This window comes from Camponotus floridanus, unplaced genomic scaffold (assembly GCF_003227725.1).
Source record: "Camponotus floridanus strain SB8 unplaced genomic scaffold, Cflo_v7.5 scaffold67, whole genome shotgun sequence".
Lineage (NCBI taxonomy): Eukaryota > Metazoa > Arthropoda > Insecta > Hymenoptera > Formicidae > Camponotus > Camponotus floridanus.
The window spans coordinates 1157291-1180125 of record NW_020229835.1 but is presented as its reverse complement, the minus strand read 5'-3'; the positions used below and the strand labels follow the sequence as shown (position 1 = coordinate 1180125).

The window sequence follows — 22835 nt, the reverse complement described above, 5'->3', positions numbered from 1 at the left end:
TCCTCTTAACACTGTATCGGTATTCGATAGCGTTATATACATATATGATCGCGCGTGCCCCCTTTGAATGCTTGAATAGATAGAGAAGGCGCAAAACATTCGAAAAATCTAATGGATTTCCATCGATCAATTTAATTTAAATATATTATATTTTGCATTATCATATTATAATTAAGAACGTTTATATAAATTCATGATTATTAATAATAAATATTATTATATAATCATGATTATTATTATATAATCGGAGATGAATATTATTATATAATCATGACTATTAATAATAAATATTATTTATATAAATTCATGATTATTAATAATAAAAAACGATTCTTTCGAAAGAATACATTTTGTTTATATTATATTGATTAAACGGACAATCATGCAACATTACCCTTTACAATAGATAATTTGCGAAAAGTAGCATTTAATTAATCACCTTTTTTACATTAAACATCTTTTTTTTAATAATTCTGTGCGGGAAAACTATATTTATATAATTATAAATCGCTTTATTTGATGACTTCCTGAGGTTTTTAATTAAAAAAGAAAATATACATAATCTTAAAATATATATTTCAATATTTATTAATTTCATAAATTTTGCTACAAACAACTTGTTATGTTAAATTAGGGATAATATTAATATGAATATGTTTAATTCGAGATACTATATACAAAACTTAAAAATGTATACTATATGTACATTTCTTTCCTATATTATGCAAATTTTAGGAAAAAGCAACTATATAAAATTTTGTGAAAGAGCTTTAAGATTAATTTTATTAGATTCAGTGTAACCTTTCACCTTCAATTCTTATTAAATCGAGCAAAGAGAAAATGATTTTTATAATATTATTATAAAATCGAAAACTTTTATTGCTCATCGCACTACACGAATAACCTTTTATTTAGGATTTAACGGTGTTTTATGAATGCAGTCACATTTACATAGATTTTGGATTTCCTAAAGTCGAATGTGGTCTCGACGAGGTAGATCGATTTTTATAAAAACAATATTTGTTATGTCGATACGTAACGTAAACATACAATACAATGTATGAATTTAGTTTTGGATTTCGGTATTGATCAGTCACTACGAAAAACGAAACATTGTTTCAAAATTTCTGGCAAATTTTTTTACGTACGTTGTGACTGACATAAAGACATAAAAAATAAATTGTATTCGATTACTGGAGCTATCGTTTATCGATGTTTGGCGACTGCTATATATACAATCGCGCGCATTCGAAACACCCGTGTTATCGATCCGCCACTTTCGTCCTATCGATCAATTAAATTTAAAAATATTTTATTTAATATTTTGTTTTATAATTAAAACAAATTGCATTAAAATAAATTATTAAATGTGCGCGTGATTAAGAATGATAATAAAGGAACAATCAGCGTTTCGAAAGAATAGATTGATTATATCGACTAGACAGCCGTGAACAATGAACTTAGCAAATGACACTGCTCGCAAAAATTGACATTCTAATTAGCAATAAGCTCATATCAGCTGCTTTCACGATAAAGTATTGCTGTTGAAAATTAAGACACAATTATGTACATATTACGCAGAAATTCACATTGATAGTTTGCGAATTTTATCGGTTGGCGATTAAAAAAGGTTAAATTTTTTTCCTATTGAAAACTACACCAATAATAAAAAACATTGATGATAAAGTATGCAATAAAATGTGACAATGAAAGGTTTTCTATACATTTTGATGATACATTTTTCGCCAAAGCAAATCCTATTCTGTCTCTTTCCATATCAAACTGCGTGTAGTAACGGCCAATAAATGGCACACCTAGTAACCATTTTATTTCAGTATCATTTTCGCAGTTTTCTCTAAAGACGCTCAAACATATCCTTTCATTGCATGGATCCTGAGAATTAAATATACAATGGAAACTTCTCCTATATATATTTAAATAATTTAAATAATTTGCCTACAACACTCACCGGTATGATGTAATCTTTACCAGTAAGAGTGAACGTCTTGCCACCCAAATTAAACCTGACTCGAGGCGCATGGAAAATTTGATCGCAGTCCACCTTTAAATAAATAATAATATTAAGTTAATAATTAAAAATATTTAATAAATATAGTAAATATTATATATTAAATATTTTTCAACGGAAACAAGGATTATTGTCGTTGTTCCGAGATAGAAGTTTATGTTTCATTTGAATGTACCTAATATTTATTCTTTTTTTATTGCTATTATTAATTTTTTATAATTTTTTTATTAAAAGCTGCGAGCTTTGTGAAAAATATGATTACTCGATAGATATTTACTTACTTTTCCCTGTGAATCAATTTTAATAAATTTATTAATAATTGAAACTTCCGTTTTTGGTCCAACTATTAACTCATTGCCTGTATCAACGATAGCTTGGCAGCCTTTTCTGCACCAAGTAAAAAATTTTACTTGGATACTACAAAACGATGACATTAACAATCTGTTGAACCATGATTAATGTATAATTTAAAAAAATAACATACCGATCAATGATAAATTGCCAGTATCCTTTGTTAGTAACAGGAACATATGTAAAATCCCCTTCGTAATAAGTAGGATTGGAACCACCTAATGTCAATTCACCACCAAAATCGGCTGAAGTGTCTCTGCAAATTATATTTTTTTATATCGTAATATACTATATGTCTGCGATAATTAAAATAATTATATTTAATGAGCAAATATAAATATTACTTTAATTTAAAAAATTATAATAATATATATATAAATAATGAATTTAATATATATTAATATTAAAATAAATATAAAATGAATATAACTGTACATACAAACAGAATTATATAATATTCATATTTATTAAAAAAATTGTTTAGAGATATACGTTTATAGCTAGAAAAAATATGTACCTATTTAGATAAAAACTGAAAATGCGTGATGACATTAGACCTTGTTGAATCATGTTGTCGAAGATAGACGTTATTCCATCCTCAGATATATTGGAATAACTCAGACCTAAGAGACCATCAATTGTTGGTTCGGAAAATACATTTTCGTTTGATACACATACTACTTCTACAAATATTTGATTTTTTACATCGAGGTTCACAATCTATAGTAAAATTGATATTGAAATAATACATTATTATTGCCGCGCAAAAGAAAGAACATGATTGCTTAAGACATGTTTGAACTACGATTATAGTTGTAACTAAATTGGATTGTTTGTTTAATAATGACTTACATTCACTGTATCAATTGCTAAGAATCCTAATACATCAACACAGCTATATGATATTTCCAAATACTCACTATTATTTCTTATATTTTTGTATGTCTCAGATTTTGTATTGTCATATTTATTATGATTTACTGTGAAGCAAATAAATATTCAATATCGTAAATCAGAAAAATTTTTATTAATTTTTATTTATTTATTTTTATTTATTTTTATATATTTTAATTTTTAAAAATATATAATGATATTCTCTTTCTCTCTCTCTCTCTCTCTCTCTCTCTCTCTCTCTCTCTCTCTCTCTCTCTCTCTCTTTATATATATATATATATATATATATATATATATATATAGAGAGAGAGAGAGAGAGAGAGAGAGAGAGAGAGAGAATATCATTATATATTTTTAAAAATTAAAATATATAAAAATAAATAAAAATAAATAAATAAAAATTAATAAAAAATTTTTAAATATATATACATATTTAAATTACTTACAACATGCAGGGATTAGGCAGTATTTGGAGAATACCCAAAACATTGCGGAACCAGTATCAAATATAACTCTAAATTCTTGCGGTGGAGTTCCAATTTTAATAGAGCCATAGTAAGCTACGTTTTTGAAATTCGTCAAATTTTCTGAAGGAAAATTATCTTTTAAAGGACAAACTTTTCGCAAGTTGGTGTCAACTTTTTTCAAACATTGTCGAACGGAATGCATCTTGTACAATGGAATCCTTGAAATAACATAAAGAACACTCTATAAATGCAAGTACATATATACTAGCAAATATATATGTATATAAAATAAATATTCACATTTGATACGACTAACAGATATTCTCAGAATAAATATAAGTCATGAAAGTCCAAACAAATTTAAACGTTTTAAAAATCAATTATATAACTTACATATTTACAATACATGACGCATTTAGATATAACTATATCAGAAATGTTTTCAAATTGTATAATCCTCATATATATATCTCAAGAGTAATATTTAATTTGTAATCCAGTCTTTTCAATAAAATCATTATAACGAACATTGCTTTTTAATTATCGACAATTTCTATGTGTAATTTTATACATAAAAATAATTTAAATTAAGTAACTGTATCAACTATTAAAAATTGGATGCGCAAAGAATATCATTTAAACAAATAATACAAAGCAACTTAATATACCTACAGTGTTACTACAAGACTTACAATTGATCTGCTTTCGCACAAAAAGTAGTTTACAATTAGATGTTTGATGACCTCCAATCACGATTTATGTTAACGTCGTTCAAATAAACACAAAGGAATAAACACAAGATGGACAAAAGCCAATGTTACGAAAAAACAATGAGCACTTTCTCAAAAATATTCTTATTTTATTTACTTTTTGATTAATAAATAAAAATATACGTTTTTACCAAAGAAATTTCCAATTTGTATTGAAGAATTAATTGCATTTGCACAAACCATGCGTTTAATTCAAGAAGTCGAAAACGAGTAAAAATCGATTTTTATAATTTCGACACTTATCATGCCAATATACAATATAATAAAAAATATACTGACCTGTGCAATTGCGCGTCAGTCGTCATAAAGAGCATCGTCACTACCGCAAAAAGGCGAAACATTTCAGAATTTATTTATTACTAAAATCTCGATTTATAAAAATTTAAACGAAGAGCTTCTTTCAAAACATTATGATCGGATACACAGAAAAATAAAGTGTTGTCGCTTAATAACGCTCTTCTTAATACTGTATCGGTATTCGATAGCGTTATATACATATATGATCGCGCGTGACCCTCTGTTGAATGCTTGAACGAGAAGAGGACGGCCCAAACATTCGAAATATATTGATGGATTTCCGATCAATTTAATTTAAATATATCATATTTTGCATGATCGTGTGTTCTTAATTAAGAACGTTTACATAAATTCATGATTAATAACAAAAACAATTCTTTCGTAAGAGTACATTGTTTATATCAATTAACAGATAATCATGCAACATTAACTTTACAATAGATAATGTGCAGAAAGTAGCATTTAATTAATCGACATTTTTTATATAATTCTGTGCGTAAAAACTATATTTATATAATTATAAATCACCTTATTTGATGAATTCTTGAAGTTGTTAAAATGAAAAGAAAATATACATAATTTTGAAATATTTATTTGACTATTCATTAATTTCATAAATATTTCTATAAACAACTTGTTTTGTTAAATTAGAATAATATTAGTACGAATATTTTAGTTCAAAATTCTATATATAAAATTTAAAAAATTATACCATATGTACATTTCTTGCCTATATTAAACAAATTTTAGGAAAATGCAACTATACGAAATTTTATAAAAGAAATAATATATCTCTAATAAGGAAACGTATTTTCTTATTAAAAATATGTGACTAATTTATCGAACTAAGATAATTTGCAATAATGAGAAACCGTTATTATGATTGTAATATGTTTTTATTGGTTATTTTTATCAAATTTATCTTGATTTAAAAAAGTTGATATGGAATGTTGGTATCATTTAAACATATATGTATAAACATATATATTACATATATTAAAATTAAAATTTATAAATAATAATAGCGCAATAATAGTGTAACATTTATATTCAATTTATAATCAAATTATTTCTGACGAAAAAATAATAATGGTTCGATAATAATTAATTTTTCACGCTCTTAATATTCAACTATAATCTGAGAAATCATGATATCCGAATATGAGATCAATTCTTAAGAACTCTTTAACGAAGCTTATTTTATTCAAAAAGTTGAAAGGCGCTGCTAAATCGCGCGCTGATTGCGAAATTTTGGTGGCATCTGTTAACCAAGAACAAAGAATAAGTCAATTTTCCTTCCAATTTTCTCACGCAGTTCATTTTTGTACTCTCGATTTACGCAAGAATTTGAATCGAGAGAAGATAACACCCAGATATTATTTTTAATTACATAAAACAGCGGAACATATTATCGCCACAACCTTTAGCGATTAATATGATATAGTAAATTGTAATCAGCAAAACTCCCTTGTCGTGTCGAACAGCACCGTTATACATTTAAGGGCACATGACGGAATGAATAATACAGATAAAATCAGGTCGATAAGTCGATGATTTGATGAGATTCGGAAATACTTTAGGTCGCAGCGAGATTATCTTAAAGCGATGACATCGAGCTGTTTTCCCACTGAAGGGAAGCATATTAATTCTTGTTCACGTACGAAGATGTAGAGAGTGAAACGGAAAAACCTTTGAAATTCTCGGTCCATAAAAATGCTTTATTGACGAGAGAGCTTCAAGATTAATTTTATTAGATCCAATGTAATATTTTACCTCCAATTCTTATTAAATCGAGCAAGGAGAAAATGATTTTTATGACATTACTATAAAATCGGAAACTTTTATTGGTCATCGCACAGCACTTGAATAACTTTCTATTTACAGATTTATCATTCTATATATGCAATCACATTTACATAGGTTTTGATTACAGAAAGTAGAATGTGGTCACGACGAAGTAGATCGACTTTTATAAATTCAATACTTATTATATCGATATGTAACGTACACATACAATATAATATATGAACTTAGATTTGGATTTTCGCGTCGATCAACACCACAGTCACCACGAGAAAGCATGTTTTCGAAATTTTGTGTAAATTCCTTTCTGTACATTACGACATACAAAAAGAAATTATACTCGACTATTAGCTATCATTTATAGACATTTGATGGCGATTATATATACAATCGCGCGCATTCGAAACACATCCGTGTTATGAATCCGTCCTATCGATTAATCAAATTTAAAAATATTTTATTTAATATTTTGTTTTATAATTATTGTATTAAAATAAATTATTAAATGTGCTTGTGATTAAGAATGTTAATGAAGGAAATATCGGCATTTCAAAAGAATAGATTGATTATATCGACTAGACGGCCATGCAACAATGAACTTAGCAAATTACAATCCTCGCAAAAATTTGCATTGTAATTAGCAATAAGCTCATATCAGCTGCTTTCACGATAAAGTATTGATGTTGAAAATTAAGTCACAATTATGTACATACGTAAAAATTCACATTAATAATATGCAAAATTTGTCGGTTAGCGATTAAAAAAGATTTGTTTCTTATCGAAAACTAAATAAATAATTTAAAAAATGATGATAAAGTACACAATAAAAGGTGCTCTCTAAAAGTGAATCAGTGTATTATCATTGTAATCAGTGCTGTACTTATAACTATTTGTAATCAGTGAATATTTACTGAAAAACAGTAAATACTCACTGATTACAAGCAGTTATAAGTACAGCACTGATTACAGTGATAATAAACTGATTCACTTTTAGCGAGTGACAATGAAAGATTTTCTATACATTTTGATAATTTCTATACTTTTTTCGCCAAAGCAAATCCCACTCGATTTTGGTCCATATCAAACTCGGTGTAGTAACGACCAACAAATGGCATGCCCAGAACCCATTCTATATCATCGTAATATGTTGAGTAAACCCCTTTCGAGAAAACGGGTATACATATGCTTTCATCATCTGGATGCTGAGCAGAATTAAATACACAATATAAACTTCTCTTATACATATTTAAATGATTTGAAATGACACAATATAAACTTCTCTTATACATATTTAAATGATTTAAATAATTTTCCTAAAGCACTCACCCGAATAATGTAATCTTTACTGGTAAGATCGAACGCCTTACCACCCAAATTAAACGTGATTGTAGGCAATTGGAAAATTCGATCGCAGTCCACCTTTAAATAAATAATATTAAGTTAATAATTAATAATAAATATATTCAACTATATTCATATTAAATAATAATATTAAGTTAATAATTAATAATAAATATATTCAAATATATTCATATTAAATATGTTCAACGGAAGCAAGGATTAATGTATTCGTTCCATAAAAGTTTATGTTTCATTTGGACGTACCTAATATTTATTTTTTTATCGCTATTTTAATTTTTTATAACCTTTTTATCAAAAACTACGTGCTTTGTGAAAGATATGATTACTTGAAATATCGTTTACTTACCGTTCCCTGTCGATCAGTTTCAATAAATTTATAAATATGTGAAATATGTAATCGTGGCCCAATTATTTTCCAAGCATTTGTATCAACGACAGCTTCGCAGCTTTCTTCGCACCAAGTTGAATTATTTATTTGGATACTACAAAGCAATAATGTAAACAATTTGTTGAAATATGATTAACGTAATTTAAAAATTAACGTACCTATCAATGGTAAGCAGCATGTACTCTTTATCACTAAAAGGAATATATGTGAAATGTCCTTCGTAATAATTAGGATTGGAACCACCCAATGTCAACATACCACCTAAATCGGCTGAAGTGTTTCTGCAAATTATATTTTTTATATCGCAATATGTATGTATGTGCAAATTAAGACTAAGTTATATTTAATGTGCAAGTATAAATATTACTTTAATTTAAAATTATATAATACTGTATATAAATAATAAATCTAATTTATTTTAATATTAAAATAAATATAAAATAAATATAAAATAGATATAAATATATATATATATATATATATATATATATATATAACTGTATGCTTATTAAAAACTCTTGTCTATAGATATATGTTGTTTATAAGTAGAGAAGATATGTACCTATTTAGATAAAAACTGAAAATGCGTGATGACACTAAACCTTGCTTAATCATGTTGTCGAAGATAGGCGTTGTTTCATCATATAAGTTGGAAGAGCTCAGGCCTAAGAAACCATCAAGTTCTTGTATATTAAACATATCTTCATTTGATATGTATAATGCTTCTGCAAATGTTTGATTCTTTACATCGAGATTGGCAACCTATGATAAAATTGGTATTGCAATAATACATACATCGTCGTTGCCGCGCAAGAAAAAGAATATGATTGCTTAAAAAATGTTTAAACTATGATTATAGTTATAACTAAATTGGATTGCTTGTTTAATAATGACTTACATTCACTATATCAGTAGATAGGAGTCCATTAATACTGTAATCGACGTATTTTATATTAATGTTAGTATTATTTCTTATATGTGTGTAGGAATCCACACTATAATATTGATTATGTCCTGCTGTGAAGCATATTCAGTAATATAGAAAATTAACAATATTGGAAAGATTTTGAAAATATATATACAGATATTGTCTTATTAACCTATATTAAATATACAATATTCTTTTATAAATAATGACATAGGTTGTACATATATTTGTCGAATTAATTCATAAATCATGTTTATCAATGCTCGTTTGTACCTTGAGAAAATAAATGTGATAAATTATTCAAATTAATTTATACATTTCCAAATTTCAATGTTTGCCATTGCAATGTAAAAATGTATCTGTATTATATTCAACTTTTTAAATACCGCAAGATTACACTTGAAAAATATAATTGTACATAGAATATACAATATTAAATTTATTTAATAAATGACAAATAAAAATATATATTATTTATTTAATAAATGACAAATATATATATTAGCGGATTTAAGAATTTAAAGTTTAAGCTTGTTTAAAGAACAGTTCTTTTAAATTAAATTTACTCAATAAATAACAAATAAACATACACACACAAATAAATTACTTACAACAAAGAGAAAGTGTGCAATTTTTGGAGAATACCCAAAGATGTGTGGAACCACAATGAAATACAACTTTAAATTCTTGCGGTGGAGATCCAATTTTAATGGAGCCATAGTAATTCACGTTTTTAAAATTGGTCAAACGTACTGAAGGAAGATTATCACCTGAGGAAGAAACTTTTTGCAAGTTGATGCCATCTTTTTTCAAAAATTTTGGAAAGAAATCCCTCTGGTTCCTTGAAATAACATAAAGAACAATTTGTGAATGCAAATACATATATGCTAGCAAATATATATATATATATATATATATATATATATATATATATAATGAATATTCATTTGATATGATTAACAGGTATTTTCAGAACAAAAATATAAATTACGAAAATCTACACAAATTTAAACATCTCGAAAATCAACTATATAATTTACGTATTTACAATATAAGTACAATACGCATTCAGATATAATTATAGAAATGTTTATTAATTCGATATTTCTGAATTATATGATTCTCATATATATATATATATATATATATATATATATATATATTGAAAGTAATATTTAATTTGTAATCCAGTCTTTTAAAAAAATTCATTCTAACATAACGGACCTTGATTTTTAATTAACGACAATTCTGTGTAATTTCTGTGTAATTTTACACATAAAAATAATTTAAAAACATGTAACTTTATCAACTATTAAAAATAAGATACGGAAAATGTCAAATAAACAAATAATACAAAGCTCTCATTATACCTACAGTTGACCTGCTATCGCGTAGAAATATAGTTTACAATTAGATGTTTTGATGACCTATAAACATGATTTATGTCAACCATCGTCGTTCAAATAAAAACAAAGGCAAGATGGGCAAAAGCGATTGTTGCGAAAAAACAATGAGTCACTTTATCAAAAATATTCTTATTTTATTTACTCTTTGACTGATAAATAAAAGTATGCGTTTTAACAAAAGAAAGTTCATCCAATATGTATTGAAGCATTAATTACATTTGCACAAGCCACGCGTTTAATTCAAAAAGTCGGAAACGTGAAAAAATCGATCTTTGTAAGTTTGATAATTATCGTGCCAATTTACAATATAATATAATATATACTGACCTGTCTAATCGTGCGTCAGTCGTCATAAAGAGCACCGTCACTACCGCAAAAAAGCGAAACATATTTCAGAATTGATTTACTGCTGAAGTCTCGATTCGTGAAAATTTCAACGAGATCTTTCTTTCGACACTTTATGATAGATACGCAGAAAAATAAAGTGTTGTCGCTAACACTCTTCCTAACACTGTATCGATATTCGGCGTTATGTACATCATGATCGCGCATGCTCTTCTGTTGAATGCTTGAACGGGGAGAGAACGCGCGAAACATTCGAAAAATCCTGATGAATTTCCATCGATCAATTTAATTTAAATATATCATATTTTGCATAATCATGTGTTCTTAATTATAAACTTAATTTATTTCCATAAATTTATGATTAATAATAATGAGAATTCTTTCGAAAGAATACATTGTTTATATCGTCTAAATAGATAATCATGCAACATTAACTTTACAATAGAAAGTTTGAAAAAAGCAGCATTTAATTAATCGACATTTTTTTATATAATTCTATGCGGAAAAACTATGTTTATATATTTATAAATCACCTTATTTGATGAATTTTTGAAGTTATGAAAGAGGATAGAAAATATATATAATCTTAAAATATTTATTTAAATATTCATTAATTTCCTAAATTTTGCTATAAACAACTTGTTCTGTTTAATTTAGGATAATATGAATATTTTAACTCAAGACATATAAAACTTAAAAATTTATACTAATTATACATTTCTTTCCTATATTATGCAAATTTGAAGAAAATATAACCATACGAAATTTTGTGAAAAAAATAATAGATCTCACATAAGGAAATTAAATATTTTTTATTAAAAATGTGTGATTAATTTATTGAAATAAGATAATTTGCGATGAGAAACGTTATTATGATAATCTCAATTATATTATGACAATAAACTTATAATAAGGTATCTTATAATAAAATATACACATTAAGTTAAAAAAATTGTAATTATTTTATTGTAATTTTATTATTAGTTCTTTTTATCAAATTTTATTGTAATTTTATCAAATTTTATTGTAATTTTATTATTAGTTCTTTTTATCAAATGTATGTGTATTATATATAATATATGTATTATATATATGTATATATATATACACATATATATATTATACATATATAAACATATATTACAATTAAAATTTATAAATAATAATAGCGATGTAATATTTATAATCAATTTGAAATCAAATTATTTCAGGTCTGATTGAAACGCACCGATAATCCGGAACAACCAGATCTAGTGATTATTTGATACAATATAGATACAAATGTTCAGTTGAAGATCGTTTCTTTAGTCTCCAGAAATATAGAGAAGTCATTAGATCCATTAGGTCCATTCAAATTAAGTGAGATCTATTGCACTTCTTCGTACATAACGATACGCAAGAATTATAAATCGAGAACGTATGACAATGGTTAGTTATTTTTTATAAGTTAACAATCTATAACTTTCTATTTAGGATTTATCGTTCTATGTATGCAAGCACACTTACATAGGTTTTAGATGTCAAAAAGTCAAATGTGGTCGCGATAAGGTAAATTCATTTTTATAAAATCAATATTATATCGATATGTAACGTACACATTCAATATGTATGTCTTCCGCACGTTGTGACTGGATATACAAAAAATAAATTGTATTTGACTATTAGAGCTCTCGTTTATCGACATTTGGCGACTGCTATACAATCGCGCGCAAACGAAACACATCCGTATTATCGGTTCGTCCTATCGATCAGTTAAATTTAAAAATATTTTATTTAATATTTAATTTTATAATTAAAAAACAAATTGTATTAATATAAATTATTAAATGTGCGTGCGATTAAGAATGAAAATGAAGGAAAAATCAGTATTTCGAAAGAATAGATTGATTATATGGACTAGACGGCCATGCTACAATGACCTTAGCGAATGACATTACTCATAAAAATTCGCATTCCAATTAGCAATAAGCTTATTTCAACTACTTTCACGATAAAGTATTGCTTTTAAAAATTATGTAGATTGCGCAAAAATTTACATTGATAATAATATGCAGACTTTGTCGTTTGGCGATTAGAAAAGATTAAATGTTTTTCTTACCGAAAACTAAACAAGTAATTTAAAAAATTATAATAAAATATACAATAAAAGGTGACAATAAAAGATTTTCTATACATTTTGATAAATTCTATACATTTCTCGCCAAAGCAAATCCCATTCGGTCTTTCTCCAAATCAAACTCGGTGTAATAACGGCCAATAAATGGCATTCCCAGAATCCATTCTGTTTCATCATATATTGAATGATGTTTCGAGAAAACGGGTATACATATACTTTCATCATCTGGATGCTGAGCAGAATTAAATACACAATATAAACTTCTTTTATACATATTTAAGTAATTCAAATAATTTTCCTATAGCACTCACCCGAATGATGTAATCTTCACCAGTAAGATCGAATAAATTACCATCCAAATTAAAACTGATTGTAGGAAATTGGAAAATTCGATTGCAGTCCACCTTTAAATAAATAATAATATCAAGTTAGTAATTAATAATAAATATATTAAATATGTTCAACGAAAACAAGGATTATTGCCTTTGTTTCATAAAAATTTATGTTTCATTTGGACGTACCTAATATTTATTTCTTTTTATCGCTATTTTAATTTTTTATATCCTTTTTATCAAAGGTTACGTGCTTTGTGAAAGATATGATTACTTGAAATATCATTTACTTACTGTTCCTTGTCGATTAGATTCAATAAATTGATAAATATTTGCAATATCAAATCGTGGTCCAATTATTTGCCAAACACTTGGATCAGCGACAGCTTGGCAGCCTTCCTCGCAGGAAGTAAAATTTTGTATATTGATGCTACAAAGCGATAACGTAAATAATTTGTTGAAACATGATTAATGTAATTTAAAAAATAACGTACCTATGAATGGTAAATTGCAAGTGCTCTTTGTTAGTAATAGGAATATATGTAAAATCTCCTTTGTAATAAGCAGGGTCGGAACCACCCAATGTCAATATACCACCTAAATCGGCTGAAGTGTCCCTGCAAATTAAATTTTTTTATCTCGATATGTATGTGAAAATTAAAATTAACTTAGTTATATTTAATGTGTAAATTTAATATTACTTTAATTTAAAAAATTATAATACTGTATATATAAATAATAAATTTAAATTATCAAATTAAAATAAAATATAATAATAGGCCATAAAGAGCCAACGCAGTTGTAACGCGTGTTTTTGAAGAAAAAAATAATCCATGAAAACGATCACATTAAACGATCTTTCTTCTTTATTGACATCAAAAGTTTCGGACTCAGTTCGAGCCTTCTTCAGTGATTGTGCATAGTCTTATTTTTAGAGAGTGAACGTGAACTCGAAAGAAGAAAGATCGTTTAATGTGATCGTTTTCATGGATTATTTTTTTCGTCAAAAACATGCCAACTGCGTTGGCTCTTTATGGTCTATTATTATATTTTATTTTAATTTGTTAATTTTAAGAGCCTCTAATTTTGTTTATCTTTAATTTAAATTATATTAATATTAAAATAAATATAAATATATATATAAATAGAGCTCCATATACTTATATGTATAATATTCGTATTTATTAAAAATTCTCGTTTAGAGATATATATCGTTTAGAGATATATGTTGTTTATAGGTAGAGAAGATATGTACCTATTTAGATAAAAACTGAAAATGCGTGATGACACTAGACCTTGTTCAATCATGTTGTCGAAGACAGGCGTTATTCCACCATCATGTATATTAGAAGAGAGCAGGCCGAAGTGACCATCAAGTTCTTGTTTATATATATCAAATGTATCTTCATATAATATGTATATCGTTTCCGTAAATGTTTGATTCTTTACAATGAGATTGGCAACCTATGATAAAATTGTGTGGCATTAAAATAATGCATACATCGTCGTTACCACGCAAGAGAAAGAACATGATTGCTTAAGAAATGTTTAAACTACTCGCATGAATTTATTTCTAACTAAATTGGATTGATTGTTTATAATAATTACTTACATTCACTATATCAGTAGATAGAAATCCACCAATACTGTAATCAACGTATTCTATATCAATCTCAACATTATTTGTTATATATGTGTAGGAATCCATACTATTATATTGATTATGTCCTGCTGTGAAGCAGATCCAGTAATATCGAAAATTAGTAATATTGGAAATATTTTAAAAATATATATACAGATATTGTCTTATTAAATATACAATATTTTTTTATAAATAATGATATATGTTGTACATGTATTTGTCGAATTAATTCATAAATCATCTTTGTTTATCAATGTTTGTTTGTATCTTCAGAAAATGAATATGATAAATTATTTAAATTAATTTATACATTTCCAAATTCCAAAATTTGCCATCGTAACACTATAGTTAACATTATAGTAACATTATAGTACACTATAGTATTAAATATTGCTATAAAATTAAGTAAATATCTGTATTATATATTTAATTTTTTAAATATCACTAGATTATACTTGCAAAATATAATTGTAGACACACAAACAAATTACTTACAACAAAAAGGCATTGTGCAATTTTTGGAGAATACCCAAAGATGTGTGGAACCACAATGAAATACAACTTTAAATTCTTGCGGTGGATATCCAATTTTAATGGAGCCATAGTAATTCACGTTTTTAAAATTGGTCAAACGTACTGAAGGAAGATTACCTAAGGAAGAAACTTTTTGCAAGTTGGTGCCATCTTTTTTCAAAACTTCTGAAAAGAAATCCCTCTTGTTCCTTGAAATAACATAAAGAAGAATCTGTGAATGCAAGTACATATATACTAGCAAATATATATATATATATATATATATATATATATAAATTAAATATTCACATTTGATATAACTGACAGGTATTCTCAGAACAAAAATATAAGTTACGAAAGTCTACACAAATTTAAACGTCTCAGAAATCAACTAAATAATTTACATATTTACAATATAAGTGCATTATGCATTTAAATATAATTATATCAGAAATGTTTTAATTCAATAATATTTCTGAATTATATGATTCTCATATTTATATAAATATATATATATATATATATATACATATATATATATATATATATATATATTCAAAAATTCTATTAGTGCGTGATATTCAAGATCTTTATGACCGTATCACTGCAGATTGCGAGACAATCCGCTGTACGTCACGCATTTTTTAATCGATGCATCGATGTGTCACTGCTTGTATTCAGGAAAATGGTAAACATTTTCAACATTTATTGTAACATACTCAAGGTCACATTAAAACCAAATGTAAATAAGCCTAATTAAACGATTGTTGTCTAGAATAATTAATCCTAAATTTTTCCTTGTGTAATACAATTAACAGTATTTTCCACATAACTCTTGAAATAAGCATTTCCGCACCTATATCCATATAAGATTTTCTCATCCTTTAAGTATGAGAAATATCTCCTTAAATTTTTGACATACTTTTTTAGAACACCCTGTATATCAAAAGTCACATTTAATTTGTAATCCAGTCTTTTAAATAAAATTATTATAATATAACGGACATTGATTTTTCATTAACGATAATTTCTGTGTAATTTTACACATAGAAATAATTTAAAAACATGTAACTATATCAACTATTAAAAATAGGATACAGAAAATGTCAAGTACACAAATAATACAAAGCAATTCATTATACCTATTATATACAATTGATCTGCTAACGCATGAAAAAAAAGTCTACAATTAGTTTTGATGACCTCCAAACACGACTTATGTCAACGGTCGTCGTTAATAAGAATAAAGGCAAGATGGACAAAAGCGAACGTTACGAAAGAACGATGAGTCACTTTTTCAAAAATATTCTTATTTTATTTATTCTTTGACTAATAAATAAAAATATACGTTTTGACCAATGAAAGTTCATCCAATATGTATAGAAGGATTAATTGCATTTGCAAGCCACGCGTTTAAAAAAGAAATCGGATGCAAGAGAAAATCGATCTATATAATTTCAATATCTATCATGCCAATATACAATATAATAAAATATATACTAACCTGTCCAATTGCGCGTCAGTAGTTATAAAAAGCACCATCATTACCACAAAATGGCGAAACATATTTCAGAATTTATTTACTACTGAAGTCTTGATTCGTGAAAATTTGACGAGTTTCTTTTGAAATGTATAACTGAATACACAGGAAAATAAAGTGTTGTCGCTTATTAACTCTCCTCTTAATAGTGTATCGGTATTCAATAGCGTTATATATACATATGATCGCGCGTGCCCTTCTGTTGAGTGCTTGAATGGGGAGAAAACGCGCGAAACATTCGAAAAATCCTTAGATAGATTCCCATCGATCAATTTAATTTAAATATATCATATTTTACATGGTCGTGTATTTTTAATTAAGAACGTTTACATAAATTATACATTATTACAATAATTTACGTAAATTCATGATCAATAATAAAATACAATTCTTTCGAAAGAGTACATTGTTTTTATCGACTAAACAGATCATGCAACATTAACTTTACAATAGATAATGTGCAGAAAGTAGCATTTAATTAATAGACATTTTTTATATAATTCTGTGCGGAAAAACTATATTTATATAATTATAAATCACCTTATTTGATGAATTCTTGAAGTTTTTAAAGAGAAAGGAAGATATACATAATTTTGAAATATGTATTTGAATATTCATTAATTTCATAAATTTTGCTATAAACAACTTGTTGTGTTAAATTAGGAATAATATTAATACAAATATTTTTGTTCAAGATTCTCTATACAAAACTTAAAAAACTATACTGTAGGTACATTTCTTTCATATATTAAGCAAATTTTAGGAAAATGCAACTGTACGAAATTTTGTGAAAGAAATAACAGATCTCTAATAAGGAAACATATTTTTTTGTGAAAAAAAATGTCTGATTAATTTATCGTAATAAGATAATTTGCAATAATGAGAAACGTTATTACAATGATAATTTCAGTTACATTATAAGAATAAATTTATAATAACATAACTTATAATAAAATATACACGTTATAAGTTAAAAAATTGTAATTATTTTATTAGTTCTAATTTTATTATTAGTTCTTTTTATCAAATTCATCCCGATTTAAAAAAGTTGATACCGAATATTCATATAATTCAAACATAATATATATATACTAACATATATATATATATATAATATATATACTGTATATATAATACACATACTATATGTTATGTTTGAATTATATAAATATTTGGTATCAAATTTTTTAAACGAACAGTAGATCTGATTGCTCCGGATTATCGGTGATGCGTATTTCAATCAGACCTGAAATAATTTGATTTCAAATTGATTATAAATATTACATCGTTATTATTATTTATAAATTTTAATTGTAATATACAGGGTGTCCCAGTTATCTTCTGTCATCTTTCAAAGACAGATTTCTGGGATCATTTGAAGACGATTTTTCCTCAGCGAAAATGTCAATGAAGGCCATCATTTTTTGCATGTTCCCGATTTTTGTCATCGTATATCTTTGCAATTAAGTCTTAAATTAAAACTCAACTAAAGTAAACTCTATTTAAAATTAATCAAAAAATGTGGTCTTGTTAATATTTTATTTCTACAAAGCTTAGTTTACGAAAATTATTTCCAATCACTTATAATTCGAAAATTATTAGTGCCTTGACAGTTTCAACCCTGTATGTTTATGCATAAATATATACATATATATATACATATATATATATGTATATATATATATATATATATATATATATATATATATATCACTGATAATTCGGAACAATCAGATCTACTGCTTATTTCTTACAATATACAAATGTTCAACAATGATCTTAGCAAATGACACTGTTTGCAAAAATTCGCATTCTGATTAGTAATAAGCTTATATCAGCTACTTTCGATAAAGTATTGCTGTTGAAAATTAACGCACAGATATGTAGATATTACGCAAAATTTTACATTGACATAATAAGCGAACCTTGTCGATTGGCGATTAAAAAAGATTAAATTTTTTTCTTTCCGAAAACTAAACAAATAATTTAAAAAATAATAATAACGTATACCATAAAAGATGACAATGAAAGATTTTCTACACATTTTGATAAATTCTATATATTTTTCGCCAAAGCAAATCCTACTCGATCTTTCTCCATATCTAACTCGGTGTAGTAACGGCCAATAAATGGCATTCCCAGAATCCATTCTATTTTACTGCCAGGTTTTGCATCATGTTTCGAGAAGACGGTTAGACATATACTTTCATCATCTGGATGCTGAGCAGAATTAAATACAATATAAACTTCTCTTATACATATTTAAATGATTTAAATAATTTTCCTAAAGCACTCACCCGAATGATGTAATCCTTACCGGTAAGATTGAACGTCTTACCACTCAAATTAAATCTGATTGTAGGCAATTGGAAAATTCGATCGCAGTCCACCTTTAAATAAATAATAATATCAAGTTAGCAATTAATAAGAAATATATTAAATGTGTTCAACGGAAACAAGGATTAATGTCGTTGTTCCATAAAAGTTTATGTTTCATTTGTACGTATCTAATATTTATTTTTTCTATCGCTATTTCAATTTTATATAATTTTTTTTATCAAAGGATACGTGTTTTGTGAAGGATATGATTACTTGAAATATCGTTTACTTACTACTCCCCGTGGATTATTTCTAATAGATTCATAAATATGTGCAATATCAAATCGTGGTCCAGTTATTTGCCAAAGACTTGGGTCAATGGCAGCTTGGCAGCTTCTCTCGCACAAAATTAAATCATTTATTTGGATACTACAAAGCAATGACGTTAACAATTTGTTGAAACACGATTAATTTAAAAAATAACGAACCTGTCAATGGTAAATTGCAAGTCCTTTTTGTTAGTAACAGAATATATGTCAAATCTCCTTCGTAATAAGCAGGATCGGAACCACCGAATATCAATTTACCACCTAAATCGGCTGAAGTGTTTCTGCAAATTATATTTTTTATATCGCAATATGTATGTATGTGAAAATTAAGACTAAATTATATTTAATGTGCAAATATAAATATTACTTTAATTTAAAAAATTATAATACTGTATATAAATAATAAATTTCATTTATGTTAATATTAAAATAAATATAAACGTATACAAATAGAGCTCTATGTACTTATACATATAAAATTCATATTTATTAAAAATTCTTGTTTAGAAAGAGATATATGTTGTTTTTAGATGGAGAAAATATCTACCTATTTAGATAAAAACTCAAAATGTGTGATGACACTAGACCTTGTTTAATCATGTCGTCAAAGACAGACGTTATTCTACCATAATATAATTTGGAAGAGAGCAGGCCGACGAGACCATCAAGTTCTTGGTCGCCAAATGCATCAAATATATGTCCATGTGATAAGTATACTGCTTCCGTAAATGTATGATTCTTCACATTGAGATTGCCAACCTACGATAAAATTAGTATTGAAGTAATGCATACATTGTCGTTACCGCGCAAGAGAAAGAACATGATTGCTTAAGAAATGTTTAAACTATTCGTATGATTTTATTTCTAATTAAATTAGATTGATTGTTAATAATGAGTTACATTTACTACATCAGTAGATAGGTATCCACCAATTATGTAATCGGCGTATTTTATATTAGCCATCATATTATTTGGTATACATGTGGAGGAATTCATTCCATCATATTGATTATGTCGTGCTATGAAACATATTCAGTAATATCAAAACTTAATAATATTGGAAAGATTATAAAAATATATATACAGATATTGCCTTATTAATCTATATTAAATATATAATATTCTTTTATAAATAATGATATATGTTGTACATGTATTTGTCGAATTAATTCATAAATCATGTTTGTTTATCAATGCTGGTTTGTACCTTCAGAGAATAAATGTAATAAATTATTTAAATTAATGTATACATTTCCAAATTCCAAAGTTTGCCATTGTAATATTTACACTATAATATTAAATATTACTATAAAATTAAATAAATACGTATCTGTATTATATATTTAACTTTTTAAATATCGCAAGATTATACTTGCAAAATATATATAATTGTAGATCGAATATATATATATATATATATATATATATATATATAAACAAATTACTTACAACAACCAGAGATTATGCACTTTTTGGAGAACACCCAAAGATGTGTGGAATCCAAAACAAATTTAATTTTAAATTCTTGCGGTGGAGTTCCAATTTTAATGAAGCCATAGTAAATCACGTTTTTAAAATTAGTCAAACGTACTGATGGAAGATTATCATTTAACAAAGAAATTTCTTGCAACTTGATATCAACTTTTTTCGAAGTTTGATTGTAATCCATCTTGTACGATGGAACACTTGAAAGAACATAAAGAACATTCTGTGATATGAATATATATATATATATATATATAATATATATATATATATACTTACAAATAATATAAAATAAATATTCACATTTAATATGACTAACAGATATTCTCAGAACAAATATAAGTTATAAAAGTCTATACAAATTTAAACGTCTCAGAAATCAACTACATAACTTACACATTTACAATATAAGTACATTGCACATTCACATATAATTATATCAGAAATGTTTATTAATTCGTATTTCTGAATTATATGATTCTCATATATATATAAGAAGTAATATATAATTTGTAATCCAGTCTTTTAAATAAAATCATTATAACATAACGAACATTGATTTTTAATTAACGACAATTTCTGTGTAATTTTACACATAGAAATAATTTAAAAACATGTAACTTTATCAACTATTAAAAATAGAATACAGAAAATGTCAAGTAAACAAATAATACGAAGCAATTCATTATACCTATTATATACAGTTGATCTGCTAACGCGTGAAGAAAAGTTTACAATTAGATATTTTGATGACCTCCGAGCACGATTTATGTCAATGATCGTCGTTTAAATAGGGATAAAGGCAAGATGGACAAAAGCGAACGTTACGAAGGAACGATAAGTTATTTTTTCAAGAATATTCTTATTTTATTTACTCTTTGACTGATAAATAAAAATATGCGTTTTGACCAAAGAAATTTTATCTAATTTGTATTGAAGCATTGATTATATTTGCACAAGCCGCACGTTTAATTCATGAAATCGGATATGAGAAAAAATCAATCTTTATAATTTCGATATTTATCAATATACAATATAATAAAATATATACTGACCTCACCAATTGCGCGTCAGTCGTCATAAAGAGTATCGTCACTATCGCAAAAAGGCGAAACATATTTCAGAATTTATTCATTTCTGAAGTCCCGATTCATAAAAATTCGAACGAAGAGTGTCTTTCAAAACTTTATGACGAGATCCGCAGAAAAATAAGGTGTTCTCTTACTAACTCTGCTCTTAACACTGTATCGGTATTTGATAGCGTTATATGTGTATATAACGCTTCCTGCCCCTCTATTGAATGCTTGAACGGGGAGAAAACGCGCGAAACGTTCGAAAAATCCTGATTGATTTTCATTGATCAATTTAATTTAATTATATTATATTTTATGAACGTATATTCTATAATATGAACGTTTATTTACATAAATTCATAATTAATAATAAAAAACAATTATTTCAAGAAAGAATACATTGTTTATATCGAAAAAGTAGGCAATCATGCATCATTAGTTTTACA

The 22835-nt window shown here is 26.2% G+C and overlaps 4 protein-coding genes across 8 annotated transcripts; all 4 read right to left on the bottom strand.

Annotated features, from left to right (window-relative positions):
• Positions 1-819: 819 nt before the first annotated feature.
• On the bottom strand, positions 820-4985 carry LOC105247755 (lysosomal aspartic protease-like). 2 transcript variants are annotated; one of them, XM_011252130.2, is made up of 8 exons: positions 4791-4985; positions 3721-3959; positions 3233-3360; positions 2898-3100; positions 2514-2636; positions 2311-2446; positions 1970-2062; positions 820-1893 (listed from the first exon to the last, which is right to left on the bottom strand). In XM_011252130.2, the coding sequence occupies exons 1-8, from the start codon at positions 4850-4852 to the stop codon at positions 1645-1647; spliced, it is 1233 nt and encodes a 410-aa protein (XP_011250432.2). In that variant the 5' UTR covers positions 4853-4985; the 3' UTR covers positions 820-1644. The 2 variants fall into 2 exon arrangements, with proteins under 2 accessions (XP_011250432.2, XP_025269286.1); XM_025413501.1 differs by lacking the exon at positions 3233-3360 and having other exon boundaries at positions 863-1893; positions 2898-3003.
• A 1659-nt stretch (positions 4986-6644) lies between these two features.
• On the bottom strand, positions 6645-11217 carry LOC105255172 (aspartic proteinase A3-like). Its single transcript, XM_011264301.2, has 8 exons — positions 11023-11217; positions 9901-10130; positions 9260-9378; positions 8924-9123; positions 8520-8642; positions 8320-8455; positions 7938-8030; positions 6645-7813 (listed from the first exon to the last, which is right to left on the bottom strand). The coding sequence occupies exons 1-8, from the start codon at positions 11082-11084 to the stop codon at positions 7646-7648; spliced, it is 1131 nt and encodes a 376-aa protein (XP_011262603.2). The 5' UTR covers positions 11085-11217; the 3' UTR covers positions 6645-7645.
• A 996-nt stretch (positions 11218-12213) lies between these two features.
• LOC105255173 (lysosomal aspartic protease) lies at positions 12214-17334 on the bottom strand. Its single transcript, XM_011264302.2, has 8 exons — positions 17148-17334; positions 15626-15852; positions 15101-15219; positions 14744-14952; positions 13983-14105; positions 13783-13918; positions 13468-13560; positions 12214-13388 (listed from the first exon to the last, which is right to left on the bottom strand). Exons 1-8 carry the CDS (start codon positions 17207-17209, stop codon positions 13227-13229), a joined length of 1131 nt encoding a protein of 376 aa, XP_011262604.2. The 5' UTR covers positions 17210-17334; the 3' UTR covers positions 12214-13226.
• A 1569-nt stretch (positions 17335-18903) lies between these two features.
• On the bottom strand, positions 18904-22561 carry LOC105248997 (lysosomal aspartic protease). Of its 4 annotated transcripts, none has more exons than XM_025413508.1 (8): positions 22372-22561; positions 21281-21539; positions 20732-20850; positions 20379-20590; positions 19991-20112; positions 19796-19931; positions 19481-19573; positions 18904-19403 (listed from the first exon to the last, which is right to left on the bottom strand). In XM_025413508.1, the coding sequence occupies exons 2-6, from the start codon at positions 21498-21500 to the stop codon at positions 19921-19923; spliced, it is 684 nt and encodes a 227-aa protein (XP_025269293.1). In that variant the 5' UTR covers positions 21501-21539; positions 22372-22561; the 3' UTR covers positions 18904-19403; positions 19481-19573; positions 19796-19920. The 4 variants fall into 4 exon arrangements, with proteins under 4 accessions (XP_025269293.1, XP_025269290.1, XP_025269291.1 ...); XM_025413505.1 differs by having other exon boundaries at positions 21281-21516; XM_025413506.1 differs by having other exon boundaries at positions 20738-20850; positions 21281-21516.
• Positions 22562-22835: the final 274 nt, after the last annotated feature.

Bases quoted from the DNA above. Each gene is read 5' to 3' on its own strand.
- LOC105247755 (XM_011252130.2), bottom strand. From the start codon at position 4,852: ATGTTTCGCCTTTTTGCGGTAGTGACGATGCTCTTTATGACGACTGAC. The intron at 3,960-4,790 runs GTCAGTATATTT...TGTTATTTCAAG, and splicing joins ACTGACGCGCAATTGCACAG to GATTCCATTGTACAAGATGC. The intron at 3,361-3,720 runs GTAAGTAATTTA...TTTGCTTCACAG, and splicing joins CTGCCTAATCCCTGCATGTT to TAAATCATAATAAATATGAC.
- LOC105255172 (XM_011264301.2), bottom strand. From the start codon at position 11,084: ATGTTTCGCTTTTTTGCGGTAGTGACGGTGCTCTTTATGACGACTGAC. The intron at 9,379-9,900 runs GTAAGTAATTTA...TATGCTTCACAG, and splicing joins TTGCACACTTTCTCTTTGTT to CAGGACATAATCAATATTAT. The intron at 8,031-8,319 runs GTAAGTAAACGA...ATTTATTTAAAG, and splicing joins AAACTGATCGACAGGGAACG to GTGGACTGCGATCGAATTTT.
- LOC105255173 (XM_011264302.2), bottom strand. From the start codon at position 17,209: ATGTTTCGCCATTTTGTGGTAATGATGGTGCTTTTTATAACTACTGAC. The intron at 14,953-15,100 runs GTAAGTAATTAT...ATTTTATCATAG, and splicing joins TATCTACTGATATAGTGAAT to GTTGCCAATCTCATTGTAAA. The intron at 14,106-14,743 runs GTACATATCTTC...TTTAATTTGCAG, and splicing joins TTCAGTTTTTATCTAAATAG to GGACACTTCAGCCGATTTAG.
- LOC105248997 (XM_025413505.1), bottom strand. From the start codon at position 22,433: ATGTTTCGCCTTTTTGCGATAGTGACGATACTCTTTATGACGACTGAC. The intron at 20,851-21,280 runs GTAAGTAATTTG...TATGTTTCATAG, and splicing joins GTGCATAATCTCTGGTTGTT to CACGACATAATCAATATGAT. The intron at 20,113-20,378 runs GTAGATATTTTC...TATAATTTGCAG, and splicing joins TTGAGTTTTTATCTAAATAG to AAACACTTCAGCCGATTTAG.